We start from the raw sequence: 17,966 nt of genomic DNA on the forward strand, positions 1-17,966 counted from the left end.
CGAAGGTGCAGATTCCTTTAGTGGACACACACACGCGCGCACACGCGCACACGCGCATACGCGCACACGCGCACACGCGCACACGCGCATACGTGCACACATATACACATACACTCAGCTTTATATATTAGAAGAGGAACACTAATTTATAGTTCATCACAGTTGGGAGGTTAATACCCTATTCATCTTTATGCCATTAGTTTAATTGAGCTGATTCTTGGGAGTTTCACCTCTCCATTTAAAATGATGAAACATTTTATTGAGCATATTAATATCTGCATGTTTGAGTAATAGAGGCAGGGTATGTAGTTGTTACATTAGTTTGGCCATGCTCATCATCTTGATATGGTAAGCCTACTCTATAGTGATAGGGGAAGATCATGCCAGTTTTGCAGAGTATATTGAAGAAGGCAGGCATCCAATTTTTCTCTTTGTCTGTTAAGCCTGCTTTACACCTTACAATTAGGTGTGCGATCTCGTATGCGAGGTGACACGCCCAGGTCGCATATGCGATTGAATGAGATTGCACAAAGGTCGGTCATTTGCTGTCACACGTGCGTTAGTAGTCTATGTTAAATTGATCAATTTTGTGTGCGATCCTTTAGATCATGTGTTCTGTGACGTATGCATTGGGCACCTTTTTTTTTTTTTATTTATTGACTTGCCAAGCGTGTGTAATGTGTAAGGATGCGTTTTTACTATGTCATCTGCCATTCAGCTCTGCTACATGGCCGCTGACAGCAGACACAGACAGCCATGTAGCAGAGCTGAATGGCAGATGACAGACACAGACAGAGCCGCACTGTCAGAATGAACTCGGGTGAACCTCACCCGACTTCATTGTCATGCTGCGGCTCTGTCTGTGTCGCGTCCTGATTAGCGGTCACCTGTGAAGGGCTCACCGGTGACCGCTAAACTCCTGAGTAACTGAATTGAGCAGCCCTCTCTCATACTCACCGATCCCCGATCCCCGGCGCTGCACGGCATTCACACTGCTCCGGCGGCTTTTACTGTTTTGAAAAAGCCGGCCGCCCATTAAACAATCTCGTATTCCCTGCTTTCCCCGCCCACCGGCGCCTATGATTGGTTACAGTGAGACACGCCCCCATGCTGAGTGACAGGTGTCACACTGCACCCAATCACAGCAGCCGGTTGGCGTGTCTATACTGTGCAGTGAAATAAATAATTAAATAATTAAAAAAAACGGCGTGCGGTCCCCCCCAATTTTAATACCAGCCAGATAAAGCCATACGGCTGAAGGCTGGTATTCTCAGTATGGGGAGCTCCACGTTATGGGGAGCCCCCCAGCCTAACAATATCAGTCAGCAGCCGCCCAGAATTGCCGCATACATTATATGCGACAGTTCTGGGACTGTACCCGGCTCTTACCGATTTGCCCTGGTGCGTTGGCAAATCGAGGTAATAAGGAGTTATTGGCAGCCCATAGCTGCCAATAAGTCCTAGATTAATCATGTCAGGCGTCTATGAGACACCTTCCATGATTAATCTGTAAATTACAGTAAATAAACACACACACACGAAAAAATCCTTTATTAGAAATGAAAACACAAACATATACCATGGTTCACCACTTTAATCAGCCCCAAAAAGCCCTCCTTGTCCGGCGTAATCCAGGATGATGCAGCGTCGCTTCCAGCGCTGCTGCATGGAGGTGACCGGAGCTGCAGCAGACACAGCCGCTCCGGTCACCTCCACACAGCAAATGAAGACAGCCGCGCGATCAACTGCTGTCACTGAGGTTACCCGCTGTCACCGCAGGATTTTTTCGGGTGTGTGTGTTTATTTACTATAATTTACAGATTAATCATGGAAGGTGTCTCATAGACGCATGACATGATTAATCTAGGACTTATTGGCAGCTATGGGCTGCCAATAACTCCTTATTACCTCGATTTGCCAACGCACCAGGGCAAATCGGGAAGAGCCGGGTACAGTCCCAGAACTGTCGCATATAATGTATGCGGCAATTCTGGGCGGCTGCTGACTGATATTGTTAGGCTGGGGGGCTCCCCATAATGTGGAGCTCCCCATCCTGAAAATACCAGCCTTCAGCCGTATGGCTTTATCTGGCTGGTATTAAAATTGGGGGGGAACCGCACGCCGTTTTTTTTAATTATTTAATTATTTATTTCACTGCACAGTATAGACACGCCCACCGGCTGCTGTGATTGGGTGCAGTGTGACACCTGTCACTCAGCGTGGGGGCGTGTCTCACTGTAACCAATCATAGGCGCCGGTGGGCGGGGAAAGCAGGGAATACGAGATTGTTTAATGGGCGGCCGGCTTTTTCAAAACAGTAAAAGCCGCCGGAGCAGTGTGAATGTCGGGCAGAGCCGGGCCAGAGATCGGGGATCGGTGAGTATGAGAGAGGGGGTAAGAGGGATAGACTGACATGGACAGAGAGAGAGGGACAGAGATAGTGACGGACTGACAGAGATTAGTGAATGACAGACATCGTGAGGCGCTTCAGAACGCAGCTTTTCAGCTGCGCTCTGAAGCAGACCTTTTTTAAGCTGCGGTGCAGAGCGCACACCTGCGCACATAGCATCAGACACCAAAATCGTATGAGGGATGTCACACGTTACAATTGACTAGGTTCATACAACAAAACGTCCAATGTATGAGGAATAAACGACGTGTATGCGATCACCGTATTTTCGTTCAATCTTGATCGCATGTAGGTGTCACACGCAAATGCGTCACGAACGATGCCGGATGTGCGTCACTTACAACTTGACCCCGACGACGGATTGAAAGATCTATTGAAGCGTGTAAACCAGGCTTTAAAGGAGGAATTGCACACTTGCTAATGTTAATTTTAATTCAAGAGTAAGCTCCAAAATCAGATGAAAGGGAAACTAATTGTAGTAGGGACTCTCTGGGACTAGAGATTTAAATAATTATATAATTAGCAAAAAAGCTGCCTGAATGTTTTTTTTTTTTTTTATAATTTATTAGAAGGCTGCTAAAGGTTCCAGCTCCCGCTTCAGTTCTTTTGCAGCATATTCTGCATTGGTGCTCTTAAATATTAACGTGTCATTACAATGCTACCTGAATAAAAATAACCACCCTTGCTGTTCCCTAAACAAGCCCTACGTTATGCTTCAATATAATTGCTCCTCACTGTGCGTCCTGTGTAACACAGAGGCCATGAATGCAAAACGCAGTAAGGATGACTCACTGGTAAATTCAACGGGATTTTATTAAGTGGGAATAGGGAGATGGAGGATAGTTGGATAAACAACAGACGAAAAAGAAATACAAAGCAAAGTAAATTAAATGTCAGTTGTCACGTTAAACAGTTACACTCGACTCATCAAATATGTGCAAACACTAAAAGCTATTTCAAATAAACTCACTTAGCAATAACCTAACCCCGGTCTTTACATCAGGGGGAAAGTCTGAATCACCCTATTAGGGTCACGGTATTCAATAATCAAGAAAACCTAAGCTCTCATAGACCCACTTGTGTCAGTGGTTCATTAGACGGGGCGCTGTTGCATGGCAATGCACTACACAAAAAGTTTATTCTATTAATAAACTCTATTCTTTCTCAGTACTATACGCAAGGCAGTAAGTAATGGCCTGGCTAACTTTGATCCTGCTCCAGAACAAAAGTCTATTTCTCAGTCTCTGGTTCTCTGGTTCTCGTTATCAGTCTTCAGTGCTTGACTACTTAAGTGGGCTTTACACGCTACGATTAGAGATGAGCGAACTGGTCGCGGTTCGGCTCGAGGTCGGTTCGCCGAACGGAGCTCCCGTTCGAGTTCGGTTCGTCGAACGTTCGACGAACCGAACTCGAACCAATAGGCTATAATGGGAGGCAATCACAAACACATAAAAATGCATTATAAATGTACACATACAGTTAATAAACATTGCCATAACACTTACCGGTCCCCGTGATCCCTCCTGCACTCTGTCTCCTGCCGCTATTCCATCCGATGATCGCTGAATCCTCCCGGTGACCGGCACTGCCAGCAGAGATGCAGGACCTATCGTGACGTCAAAATAGCCATGTGACCAGTCACGTGGCTATTATCTCATTGGCTACAGACTGGTCACATGACTATGACGCGTCATGTAGGACCTGCGAGTGCATCTCTCCGGTACACGGTGCACATTTGTGTATCGCCGTGTACCGGCGACATGCTCTAGCACACGGTCGACTCCCCATTCCGTTAGGGACCGGCTGACACAGCCGGTCATTAACGGAGATCACCGTTGCCATAGCAACGCAGTTAGCGGTGACGTCACCGCTAACCGCCGCTCCGGGAGCACCGTTGCTATGGTAACGCATCTGTCAGCGTTACCGCTGTTACCGCTAGCAGCACTGATCACTCACGGAGTGAAGGCTGCACACTGCTTCCCGTGCAGCTTTCACGGAGTGAATGCTCCACGGGAAGCAGCGTCTTCCCCCATGCAGCAGTGATGTAGCAGAGCTGCATTTGTTGAACGAGAAAGACAGAAGATCAGGATCGTGGAGGGCTGACAGGGGGCAATAAAGATGGAGTCTCTAATGTGTCTGTGTATTTATTTCTATTAAAGTATTTTTTCTCAGTGTGGTGTCTTTTTTTTAACCCTTTATTGGAGATTCTTAATGGCCGGGTCAAACGTGCCTGACATTAAGAATCTCTGGCTTAATACTGGCTAGTAAAACAAAGCCAGTATTAACTCATGATTACCCAACAAGCCACCCGGCTCCAGGGCTGTTGGAACAGTTGAATACAGCGCCAGATGATGGCGCTTCTATGAGAGCGCCATTTTCTGGGACGGCTGCGGACTGAAATTCGCAGCAGAGGCGCCCAGAAACCTCGGGCTAACCTGTGCTGCGGATTCCAATCCCCAGCTGCCTAGTTGTACCTAGCTGGACACAAAAATGGGGCGAAGCCCACGTCATTTGTTTTTTAATTATTTCATGAAATAAGTGAAATAATTAAAAAAAACGGGCTTCCCTATATTTTTGGTTCCCAGCCGGGTACAAATAGGCAACTGGGGGTTGGAGGCAGCCCGTGGCTGCCTGCTGTACCTGGCTAGCATACAAAAATATGGCGAAGCTCACGTCATATTTTTGGTGGGCAAAAAACTTCTGCATACAGTCCTGGATGGAGTATGCTGAGCCTTGTAGTTCTGCAGCTGCTGTCTGCTCTTCTCCATACAGACAGACAGCAGCTGCAGAACTACAAGGCTCAGCATAATCCATCCAGGACTGTATGCAGAAGTTTTTTGCCCCCTGAAAAAATTATGTGGGCTTCGCCATATTTTTGTATGCTAGCCAGGTACAGCAGGCAGGTACGGCTGCCCCCAACCCCCAGTTGCCTATTTGTACCCGGCTGGGAACCAAAAATAAAGGGAAGCCCTTTTTTTATTATTTCATGAATTTCATGAAATAATTAGAAAACAAATGACGTAGGCTTCGCCCCATTTTTGTGTCCAGCCAGGTACAACTAGGCAGCTGGGGATTGGAATCCGCAGCACAGGTTGGCCTGAGCTTTCTGGGCCCCACTGCTGCGAATTGCAGTCTGCAGCCGCCTCAGAAAATGGCATTTTCATAGATGCGCCATCTTCTGGCGCTGTATCCAACTCTTCCAGCACCTGCCTGCTAAAGCTGGCTAGCATACAAAAATATGGCGAAGCTCACGTCCTTTTTTTGTAGTTTTTTGGCAAAAAAAATAAAAAATGCTTCCCTGGATTTTCCATTGCCAGTGAAGGTAACACCAAGCTGTGGGGGTTAGCAGCCAGTAGCTGCTTGGATTACCCTTAGCTAGCAATACAAAAAATGCAGCGGGAGCCCATATATATTTTTTTTAATTATTTATTTAAATAACTAAACACAAAATGGGCTTCCCTGTATTTTGATTGCTGGACATCACAGTGCTGTAAAAATAAATCTTTAAAAAAATGACGTAGCGCTCCGTGGTATTTTTGATTCTCAGCGCAGATAAAGCAGACAGCTATGGGTTGCCACCCCCATCTGCCTGCCGTTACCTTGGTTGGCAATCAAAATACAGGGAAGTCCATTAATTTTTTCTATTTAAAAAATAGTTAAAAAAAAATGACGTTGGGTCCCCCCATTTTTGATAGCCAGCTAGGGTAAAGTAGACGGCTGTAGCCTGAAAACCACAGCTGGCAGCTTTACCGTGGTTGGGGATCCAATGTGGAGGTCCCCTCAGGCTCTTTTTTATAATTATTTTATAAATATTAATAATTACACAATAAAAGTAGGGTCCCCCCGAAATTGGATCACCAGCCAAGGTAAAGCGGACAGCTGTGGTCTGTTATTCTCAGGGTGGGAAGGTCCATAGTTATTGGGCCTTCACAGCCTAAAAATAGGGCACCCCAGACGTGGCGCATCCACTAGATGCGCCAATCCTGGCGCTTCACCCCAGCTCATCCCGTGCCCTGGTGCAGTGGCAAACAGGGTAATAAATCGGGTTGATACTAGCTGTAAAGTCACCTGAGATCAAGCCCAGCAGTTTGTGATGTCATGGCGTCTATTAGATACCCAACATCATAAACTGTCAGTACTAACAAAAAAAAAATCGCCAAAAGAAATTTATTTGAAAAAACAGTCCCCAAAACATTTCCTCTTTCACCAATTTATTGTAAGAAAAAAAATAAAGGGGTCCCACGACGACTCTGGACCAGAATATGGGGGGAGACACTCAGGGAACGTATCCCCCATTTTCTAGGAGTGCGGACCCTTCATGTGAGGAGTGTGGGTGCAATGAATCTGCACTCACTCTCCCCGGGTCCACAGCAGCAGAGTCCATGTCGTAATGGTTGCTACCAAAGCTGCAATGCCCTGCTCATGAGTTAAGGGCATGCCTAATCAGGAGAACTACTGTAGAGGAAGCTCTGCTCACTGGTATATAGGTGCTCAGAGGTAATAATAGATAAAATTAGTGAGTAACCTCGGCACTCTAAATCTCCCAGACTAAGTCAGTAAGTCACAATGGATAGTAATGCAAAATCACTCTTTATTGGTCCGTATTAAGAAAAAAATTTTTTTCATAAGCATATATGTTTTTGTCCAAAACAAGTTACAAATGACGTTTCGGCCTGAGCCTTCGTCAGATTGGACTTATCTGCATGTAATCATGAAAAGTGACAATAATCAGTATCACATAAGAGTGAGAGAACAATAACATAAACTCGAACAATGTAGAGGTACAATTGGGATGCAGCAAAAAAATTGCAACACAGCAAGAAATGAAACACATGATACAAATGTCATAATACAGTACAAGGACAATATAGTAATGACAAATATGGGGTCAGAGTAGGCTTAGACAGCTCTGGTACGAAAGAGATGTCAATCATAAAGTAACATGTGCAGTAGGTGTAGAGCTACACTATGCATGGCAGAGCTAATGGGTAGACCGACCATAGAAAAAGAACGGAAAAAAAGTGGAGAAAAAGTGGAGAAAAAGTGGAGAAAAAATGGAGAAAAAATGGAGAAAAAGTGGAGAAAAAATGGAGAAAAAGTGGAGAAAAAGTGGAGAAAAAATGGAGAAAAAGTGGAGAAAAAGTGGAGAAGAAGTGGAGAAGAAGTGGAGAAAAAGTGGAGAAAAAGTGGAGAAAAAGTGGAGAAAAAGTAGAGAAAAAGTGGAGAAAAAGTGGAGAAAAAGTGGAGAAAAAGTGGAGAAAAAATGGAGAAAAAGTGGAGAAAAAATGGAGAAAAAGTGGAGAAAAAGTGGAGAAAAAGTGGAGAAAAAGTGGAGAAAAAGTGGAGAAAAAATGTAGAAAAAGTGGAGAAAAAATGGAGAAAAAGTGGAGAAAAGGTGGAGAAAAAGTGGAGAAGTGGAGAAGTGGAGAAGAAGTGGAGAAAAAATGTAGAAAAAGTAGAGAAAAAGTGGAGTAAAAATGGAGAAAAAGTGGAGAAAAAGTGGAGAAAAAATGGAGAAAAGGTGGAGAAAAAGTGGAGAAAAAAGAGAAAAAGTGGAGAAAAAATGGAGAAAAAGTGGAGAAAAAATGGAGAAAAAGTGGAGAAAAAGTGGAGAAAAAGTGGAGAAAAAATGGAGAAAAAGTGGAGAAAAAATGGAGAAAAAGTGGAGAAAAAGTGGAGAAAAAGTGGAGAAAAAGTGGAGAAAAAGTGGAGAAAAAATGTAGAAAAAGTGGAGAAAAAATGGAGAAAAAGTGGAGAAAAGGTGGAGAAAAAGTGGAGAAGTGGAGAAGTGGAGAAGAAGTGGAGAAAAAATGTAGAAAAAGTAGAGAAAAAGTGGAGTAAAAATGGAGAAAAAGTGGAGAAAAAGTGGAGAAAAAATGGAGAAAAGGTGGAGAAAAAGTGGAGAAAAAAGAGAAAAAGTGGAGAAAAAATGGAGAAAAAGTGGAGAAAAAATGGAGAAAAAGTGGAGAAAAAGTGGAGAAAAAGTGGAGAAAAAATGGAGAAAAAGTGGAGAAAAAGTGGAGAAAAAGTGGAGAAAAAGTGGAGAAAAAATGGAGAAAAAGTGGAGAAAGAGTGGAGAAAAAGTGGAAAAAAGTGGAGAAAAGGTGGAGAAAAAGTGGAGAAAAGGTGGAGAAGAAGTGGAGAAAAAGTGGAGAAAAAGTGGAGAAAAAATATAGAAAAAGCAGAGAAAAAGTGGAGAAAAAATATAGAAAAAATGGAGAAGAAGTGGAGAAGAAGTGGAGAAGAAGTGGAGAAGAAGTGGAGAAGAAGTGTTTGTTCATGCCAGATGGGAGATAAATAATTTTTTACCGGCGCTGTCATTTACTGTAACGTGATCATCGGTGTACGGTGTATACCTGTGATCACGTGAGCGGGGACCGGAAAAACCGTCCTGAATCATGATCTCCAGGGTCTCAGCTAGCCCTGAAACCCCGAAGATTTTCTGACGCTGGGGGGCGTTATTCACTTATTTCTGCCTGCTGTTTATAAATGGCAGATCAGAATAAGGCTACATTAACACGACCGATCCATTTTTGTGGTCTGCAAAAAACAGTCCGTTTTTTTTCACGGGTGCATCCGTGTGGCATCCGTTTCCGTTCCGTAGACGGTCCGTATGTCATCTGTTTGTCATCCGTGTGCCTTCCGTTTTTTTTGTGTACTGCAAAAAAACTGAAGGAGGGTAAATGCATAAATTTACCCAGGATCCATAGCTTCATCCTACATGAGGCGGTCACATGTTCACTCCAGTGCCATTTTCTACTGCTTTTCACTGCGTAGAGCGCTCTGGTGATTTTCCTGTGCTTGTGCACTTCATATCAGTCTTTTCTGTCATTATAATGGCAGAAAGACACATAATGTCCCACTCTCCTGCATTTTGTAATTTTGCACCCTTTGGTGCCTTTCATGTGGCACTAAGGGGTGCTTAGCTTTGTATTTAGCCAAAAAAATGAAAAAAAAAAATGACGCAGGGTTCCCCCTAGTTTTGTAGCCAGCTGGGGTAAAGCAGACGGCTGCAGCCTGCAGACCACAGCTGGCAACCTCACCTTGGCTGGTAATCCAAAACTGAGGGCCCCCCATGCTGTTATTTTAAATTAAATAAATAATTAAAAAAAAAAAACACGTAGGGGTCCCCCCAAAATTGGATCACCAGCCAAGGTAAAGCAGACAGCTGGGGTCTGATATTCTCAGACTAGGGAGGTCCATGGTTATTGGACTCTCCCCAGCCTAAAAATAGCAGGCCGCAGCCGCCCCAGAAGTGGCGCATCCATTAGATGTGCCAATCCTGGTGCTTCGCCCCAGCTCATCCCGCGCCCTGGTGCGGTGGCAAATGGGGTAATATATGGGGTTAATACCAGATGTGTAATGTCACCTGGCATCAAGCCCTGGGGTTGGTGAGGTCAGGCGTCTATCAGATACCCGACATCACCAACCCAGTCAGTAATAAAAAAAAATAGACGACAAACACATTTTTATTTGAAAAAACACTCCCCAAAACATTCCCTCTTTAACCAATTTATTAGAAAGAAAAACAAATCCAGGTCTGGTGTAATCCAAGGGGTTGCCATGACGATCCACACTGTCCCAGTCAATGAAGAGCAGAATGTTCCCCATTGGCTGGGAGAGCAATGCAGTGACCTGAGCTAACATCAATAGGTCAGCCCAGGTCACTGCAGGGCATGACAAGTGCTGCTGTCAGCGAGGTACATTACCTGCGCTGATCTCCTGCACTGCCGACAGCACCTGTCACTGAGTTCAATGACCGCCGCCTTCACAGCCAAGTATCGCGAGAGGCCCGTGACGTCACCGCTAGTCAGTCTCGGGTCGGAAGCGAGAGAAGGTGATGTGACAAGCGGCGGCCATGGAGGACAGTGACAGCGCTGAGGTCGGGATGGCGGGACTTCATCACCGCAGGTAAGCCGAGCGGGGCCAAGTGTGCAGAGTGTGTGTGTGTGTGTGTGTGTGTACATGCCACGGGCAGTAGGGCGTGGAGCGAGCTGAGTGGGGAAGTGTGGGCTTCCTGCACGTAACTAGGATAAACATCGGGTTACTAACCAAAGCGCTTTGGTTGGATACCCGATGTTTATCTTGGTTACCAGCTTCTAGCAGGCTGCCAGGGTTGCTCCCTGCACACTGTAGCTGTAAAAAGCCCTGCTTTTTGCTGCTAGAACCGTTCTCAAACGTATCTAGAACTATCGAATTTTAGCAAAAAAGCTCGAGTTCTAGTTCGATCTAGAACAGCCCCAAAATCACTCGAACCGCGAACTGGAGAACCGCGAACCGCGAACCGCACTCAACTCTAGCTACGATATATCTAACGAGAAAAAGGAAAAGAAATTCTGTACAACAACTTAGTTGCAAAAAGATTAAATTTTATTAGTACAATAGCATAATAGCAATAGAAAAATATATGGTGTTAAAATTGTAGAGACAAATGGTGAATGCCAGCAGATGGCGCCCTCACCTCACAGTAGGCACACAGGAGCACACTGTAGAGGAACAGCACACAGACAGCTGAAAAACACCCATAGAAAACAGGTAGTCCACAGCTGGGGTATGCTGAAAGTCAGACAGTGCCCTGTTGTAATTTTTCAAAACACAATGAAGTCAATTGTACATATAAACACGTCACTGAATCAAAGTGCAGAGTGCAAACCTGACGTACCTATATGTGGAGTGAGAGCCCAGATCCCCGACCTATAGGTTTTGGTGTTAATCCTTCTACCGGAGGTGGTCTCTAATTAAAAAGTCCGTCCTTATAAATGGTGAATACCTAATCACATCCATGTCAGTCTAGACCAATTAGACCTCACAATACATAGTAACCCTTCATGGTAGGATACAAGATCCACTAGCATTGGAGAGTGGCCCAAGGTGCAGATATTATCCACGCCCTATTCAGTGACGCCGCACCAGAAGTACAATGACGTGGGCGTCGCATCGCTACCATGGAGGCATCTATATCACGTGACTCATAGGGGTGTGACCATAACCCCCACGTGTAGCTACACGTCCAAAGGCCATAGCGTATTGCCGGTGTTCTCCACGCCCTATTCAGTAACGTCCCACCGGAAATACAAAGACGTGGGTGTTGCATCACTACCATGGAGGCGTCCACATCACGTGACTCATAGGGGTGTGACCATAAGACCCACGTGTAACCACACATCCAGAGGCCATGACGTGGGCGCCTGTGTTTACATGGGCGTTCTAACAACATGTGCGCCCACGTGTCAGTTACGTCACAGCCCATAACATAGGCCCACCTATTAGGATAGATGTAATTCAGCGGTGGACAACTGGAGGGAGTGGCCATACACTGACGAAACCATGCAAAGGCACATCATACAATCGCAGTTAACCACTACGGCGCACAAGTGAAAGCCCGAGAAGCACCGTGCCACCACGGGCGCGTCCAGGCAACAAACACGGGGACAAAGTCATCATAGGAGTGACCAAAGCGAACGTGCCCGCGGCGGCACAGAGCGACCCAGGCGAACGCATGCGCGCGCCGGTACTGCGAGTGAAGTGATAGAAGAGGGGGATCAAATGGAAGTACGGCCATACATAATTGTATACATATAGGGAAGAGACCCACCCATTTATTTTTCTATATGTGTATGCACGCACTCCCATAACAACAAGATAAATAAAGCATGATCATTAAGCATGATTTAATACATAACAAATTTCTTGTCATATTCTGTATATGGCTTTATCCATATTGCGAATATGGCACGGGATCGTCCGTGTCTTTTGGTATCGTGCATTGATATATCTAACAAGATGTCGGCGGGCTCACGTCATAAGTGACGCACATCCGGCATCGTTAGTGATATCGTAGCGTGTAACAGCTATGAACGAGCAGAAATACTCACCTTCTCGTTCATCGCTGACACGTCACTCATTTTCTAAAAATCGAGCGACCGGTTGTTCAATGTTCCCAAGGCAGCACACATCGCTCCGTGTGACACCCCGGAAACGATGAACACAGCTTACCTGTGTCCCGCCAGCAATGTGGAAGGAAGGAGGTGGGCGGGATGTTTACGTCCCGCTCATCTCCGCCTCTCCACTTCTATTGGGCGGCTGCTGTGTGACGTCGCTGTGACGCCGAATGTCCCTCCCCCTTCAGGAAGTGGATGTTCGCCGCCCACAGCAAGGTCGTTTGGAAGGTAAGTACGTGTGGTGGGGGGTTACAGCATTGTGCGACACGGGCAAGAAATTGCCTGTGCCGCACAAACGATGGGGCGGGTGCAATCGCAAATGCGATCGCACAATCAATTGTAACGTGTAAAGCAGGCTTAAGATCTGGTGACGGTGTTCAGTGTTCAGTATTTGGGTTAGTCTAACAGCAATGTTGAGTATTTGGGTTCCTCTGGTGATGATAGTCAGTCTTTAGGGTCCTCTGGCATTGATATTCAGTTTTCAGGGTTTTCTGATGACGGTATGCGGTCTTCGGGTTCCTATGATAATATTCAAATTGTCTCTCCAGGAAAGGAGACAAACTCTAGCGCCACCTATTGGAAGGGGCAATCCTAAAAGTCAAAAGTGGCCTTCTAACAAGCCTTTTGACCTAGGATATATGCCAGATCAGAATCCCAATTTGCAGACACGGTGTTTCGGGATGATTGCCCCTCGTTAGTGCAAAGTGTGGGTAACTGATCTGGCCCATGAGAAGCTAATGGGGTACCACGGGGGAAGACAATTCTCCTTATGGAGACCTGACAAACCAGTCTGGCTGTCAGTGGTAAGGGGACTTATAGCTGCAATGCCCCTCTGGGAATTATTTAAATTGTCTCTCCAGGAAAGGAGACAAACTCTAGCGCCACCTATTGGAAATAGCAATCCTAAAAGTCAAAAGTAGCTTTCTAACAAGCCTTTTCATATGACCTAGGATATATGCCAGATCAGAACCCAATTTGCAGACACGGTGTTTCGGAACAATATTCAGTCTTTGGGTTCCCCTGACAGTGGTACCTGGGCTTCTAGTTCCTCTGGCGGTGGTGTGCAGGATTTGGGTTCCCATGGGCTCAGTGCATTTCCAGAAGATTCCCTTGCAGACTTTCAGCAGGATGCTTTACCAGGTGAACTCATCTTTTGCGTATCTCGTGAGTGGGATGCCAGCATTAGCACACTCTCTTTTACAAAGCTCTTCCTGATGTGGTGCCATCATAATATTTGGAACTATGGTTGCTTCATGTGAAGGTTTAGGTTCAGGCCTATTTCAATTTTATTGGGGGACAGGGGATCTACACCTCGATGCTTAATGGGCACTGCAACTACTTATCTTCCTCATCAGCAGACCTCATACATCTGATATTCCATTGTTCCCTTGGGAGTTCAACTGTGGGATTCTCTTCTTTGCATATGCAGGGGAAGAGCATGTTGCAATGCAGTACCCGACACGCACCTCCTATTGCCCCTAAAGTCAGATCAGATTGTTGGGATGAACTCTTCATATCTCCCTGGGAGGGGTCACCTCCCTCCAATAGTCCAACTTCTTCTCGGGATGCTTAGCCCAGCCAGATTAACATCAACAGCCTGGAATTTTTCATGAATGGTGATGTCACTGAGTTACTGACGACACCACTCGTGAGAAGTTTTGGACTGCCTCTGACCTGCAGTAACCTATGCAGCCTCATTATGAGAATGTTCTCAGAGCAAAGCTCCTTAGGAATTAATAGGCCTCATAAAACACTACACCATTGGATTGTGTCAGAACTTCAAGGTTTATTTTTAATTAATAAATTGGTGAACGAGGGAGTGTGGGGGAGTCTTTATTTAAATAAACTTTCTTTTTCATAAGTGTGGTTTATTTTTAACATTATGCTTACCAGGTTAGTAATGGAGGTGGCTGATAGACACCTATCTATTACTAATTCCTGGGCTCGATGCCAGCTGTCAATTCACAGCTATCAACACCCAAAATATTTCTCCTATTGCCACCACACTAGGGCAATCAGGCAAAGTGCAAAAATTGTTTACTAATTAAGGTAAAGCTGACAGCTCTGGGTTGCAGCCCCCAGCTGTTTGCTTTATTTGCTTTACCTGCGCTGCTTATCAAAAATAGGCCCACGTCTTTTTTTTATTCTCTATCTATATTTGTTTACAGGGCAATTGTCCCCATTTTGCTTCCTTTTGCAGCCCCCTAGCCCTTACTATGACCATTTTTCAGCCATTTTACAGCACCCAAGTTTGGATCTCAATTGACCTACATGAGATTTGCGGTCCGGGGTCAAGTTCGGATCCCAAACCCAACTTTTAACTAAAGTTGAGCCAAACATGGCAAACCTGAACATCCACGGGTCTGCTCTTCTCTAATAGTCAGTAAATGGGCTGATGTCCAAGTAGAAAGATATAGACAAAAACAGGACCTTAGAAGCTGCAACAAAACTGTACAAAAAATTAACTATATAAGGGAGTTTGAATATGGTGACATCAAATAGGCTAAAGAAGAGAGCTGTTTACTCCAGCTAGACAGCACACACACTCACACTGCCAGACTAGATGGCACTACAGGTATCAACAGTGGTGGACATAGACAGAATAAGGCCCTGGTGCAAGAACAATATAAAGGGCCCTTTACAGCCGAATCACTCATTATAATGCACAATTCCACCTGCTTTTTGAGATGGAAATGGACCATCTTACCTTTTGGTAATGATATGTCCAAGCCTGGGTAGAGACCACCATAATCTCAGTGACTGTACAGAGGCTGCATTTTTCAGAGCTTCAATTCCTGATATCTTCTCTATGACCAATGCTACCAGCAAAATGAATACAGCGGCGATTGGTGACAGACATTGTAAAAGCAGGTTCTGGAAAAAATGTGACATTTATACTTTTTTACATGCTTTTGGCTTTCCTATAATTTCTGAAGTCCAGTCGTATAGGTTGCAATGGTTATCTTTTTTATTCAACATAGAGAACTGCAACTGTCTGTGTATAGAGTCTGTATTTTTTAGCACAATACTGTAAATACATTTTATTGTTGGCACAGCAGGCAAATCACCATCAAACATTTATAACATTATTTTCTTTAAGAACAATATAAGGGCTTCTTTAACTTCCTTGTTACGTAGGCTGTAGATAAATGGGTTGACAAGTGGAGTGAAGACAGCGTAGAACAATGCCATTACTTTGTTTAGAGATCCTTGACTAGCAGTAGGTTTAATATACATTGCAAACATTGTGGAATAGAAAGTTGTAACCACAATGAGGTGTGAGGCGCAGGTAGAAGCAGCTTTATGTTTTCCTGTAGCTGATCGAATTCTCAGAATTGTTTGAAGAATATAACCATATGATAACATAGTAAGTAAAAGTGAGCTAAGTATGACTGACGACGCACAGATTATAACGGTCAGTTCTTTGAAGTAAGGATCAGAGCAAGATAATTTAAGCAAAGGCGCAGCTTCACAGAAAAAATGGTTAATAACATTGGGACCACAAAAATGTAACTGTGATATTTTGATAATTGGAAATGAAGTGGTCAAGAATCCAAGGATCCAGGATGCAGCAGCTAGAAGAGCGCAAATCCTATGACTCATGATGCTTGTGTAGCGCAGAGGGTAACACACCGCCAAAAATCGATCAAAGGACATTACCGCAAGTAGTATAGTCTCTGTCGCTCCGAGGAAAGTGAAGAAGAACAGCTGAGTCATGCAGCCAGAAAAGGAAATGCTTTTATTCTTCCTTGGGATATCCACTATAATTTTAGGTACCGTTACTGAAATATAACCTAATTCCAAAAAGGATAAATTGCCAAGAAAGTAATACATGGGTTTATGGAGCTGCTGGCCAAACCAAATTATGGTGATAAGGGATATATTTACAGTCAGTGTTGTGATATAAACTAGCAAGAAAAACATATACAAAAAACGTTCATATTCTTGAATACTAGAGAACCCCAGAATAATAAATTCCTTCACATTAGTCTCGTTCGCCATTATTTGAGTAATTATTAATAAATGTGATTTTCCGTTAGTACTAAAGCTATATCAAAGCAATTTTAATGTAACTTACAGTCAACATATCATCAAATACAAAGCTGGTAATTAGCTTTAAATCACCAGAATGTTTTATTGAGCTGGAGTTTGATGTAGAATTCATGTTCCCTGTAAAATACAGTTACCTTTAATTTTACATTGTCATATAAAAGTGCTTGTTTTTTGGGTAAAAAAATGCATATGTTCTTATGAAACTGAAAAATCTGTATAAAACAAAAGAAAATGAAATATAATATTACATAAAAATTTGATGACTTCCTTGATTTTATTATGCCAATGTACAATGGGGAAAAACTGCCGATTTTGCAAGATTCCCCACATCCAAAGAATGGAGAGGTCAACAAGTTTTACCGTAGGTACACTTCAACTGTTACAGACAGAATCCCCACAAAAAAAATCCTGAAAATCACATTGTATGATTTTTAAATACTGTATTTAATTTGCATTTTATTGCATGAAATAAGTATTTGACACAATGGAAAAACAAAATGTAATATTTGTTACAGAAAACTTTGTATGCAATTACAGAGGTCAGATGTTTCCTATAGTTCTTGACCAAGTTTGAACACACTGCAGCAGGAATTTTGGTAAACTCCTCCATACAGATCCTCTCCAGATCTTTCAGATTTTGGGGTTGTCTGCAGCTGCGGGGAAGAAGAGTGCTGACAACATGAGGTTTGCTAATTTCATTACCGATGGTGATGATCTCCATTGAACTCATGATGTCAGCACTTGTCAATGACTTCCATGACTGCCGCGTTCTCACATCAAGTATCACTGGAGCCCAAGGCTGTGACTAGCAGTGATGTCGTGGGCTCCTGCGATACTTCCCATGAGAACGCGGCGGTCATTGAACTCAGTGACAAGTGCTGACATCATGAGTTCAGCAGAGTTCATCGCAGGTAATGAACTGAGCTAACCTCATGATGTCGGTGCTCGTCATTCCCTGCTGTGACCTGGTCTGACCTAATGATGTTAGCTCAGGTCACTGCTCATTAACAGGGACAGTGAGTATGGATCGTCGTGGGACCTCCTTATTGGATTACGCCAGTCCCGAATTTGTTTTTTCTTTTCAATAAATTGGTGAAAGAGGGAATATGTTGGGGAGTGTTTTTTCTAATAAAAAATATTTGGTTGTCTATTTTTTTATTACTGACTGGGTTGGTTATGTTGGGTATCTGATAGACGCCATGACATCACTAATGCCAGGGCTAGATGCCAGCAGACATTACACAGCTGGTATCAATCCCATATATTACCCCATTTGCCACCGCACCAGGGCAATGGGATGAACTGGTTAAAAAGCACCAGGGTTGGCACATTTAATGGATATGCCACTTCTGGGGCAGCTGCGGCCTGCTATTTTTAGGCTGGGGAGGGTCCAAAAGTCATGAGTCTGAGAATACCAGACCACAACTACCTGCTTTACCTTGGCTGCTGATCCAAATTAGCTGGCTACAAAAAATAGGGGGGACCCCACATCGTTTTTTGGGGGAAAATAATGAATTTGTGGCCAAAAACAAGGCTAAACAGTTCCCCATGAAAGGTACTAA

At 44.2% G+C, this 17,966-nt stretch overlaps 1 protein-coding gene across 1 annotated transcript; it reads right to left on the reverse strand.

Annotated features, from left to right (window-relative positions):
* Positions 1 to 15,429: 15,429 nt before the first annotated feature.
* On the reverse strand, positions 15,430 to 16,353 carry LOC142245539 (olfactory receptor 6B1-like). Its single transcript, XM_075318362.1, has one exon. The coding sequence runs from the start codon at positions 16,351 to 16,353 to the stop codon at positions 15,430 to 15,432; it is 924 nt and encodes a 307-aa protein (XP_075174477.1).
* Between the last annotated feature and the right edge of the window lie 1,613 nt (positions 16,354 to 17,966).

This window comes from Anomaloglossus baeobatrachus, chromosome 1 (genome assembly GCF_048569485.1).
Source record: "Anomaloglossus baeobatrachus isolate aAnoBae1 chromosome 1, aAnoBae1.hap1, whole genome shotgun sequence".
NCBI lineage: Eukaryota > Metazoa > Chordata > Amphibia > Anura > Aromobatidae > Anomaloglossus > Anomaloglossus baeobatrachus.

What these genes read in the sequence shown, in the direction of transcription:
- LOC142245539 (XM_075318362.1), bottom strand. Translation starts at nt 16,353, where the DNA reads ATGGCGAACGAGACTAATGTGAAGGAATTTATTATTCTGGGGTTCTCT.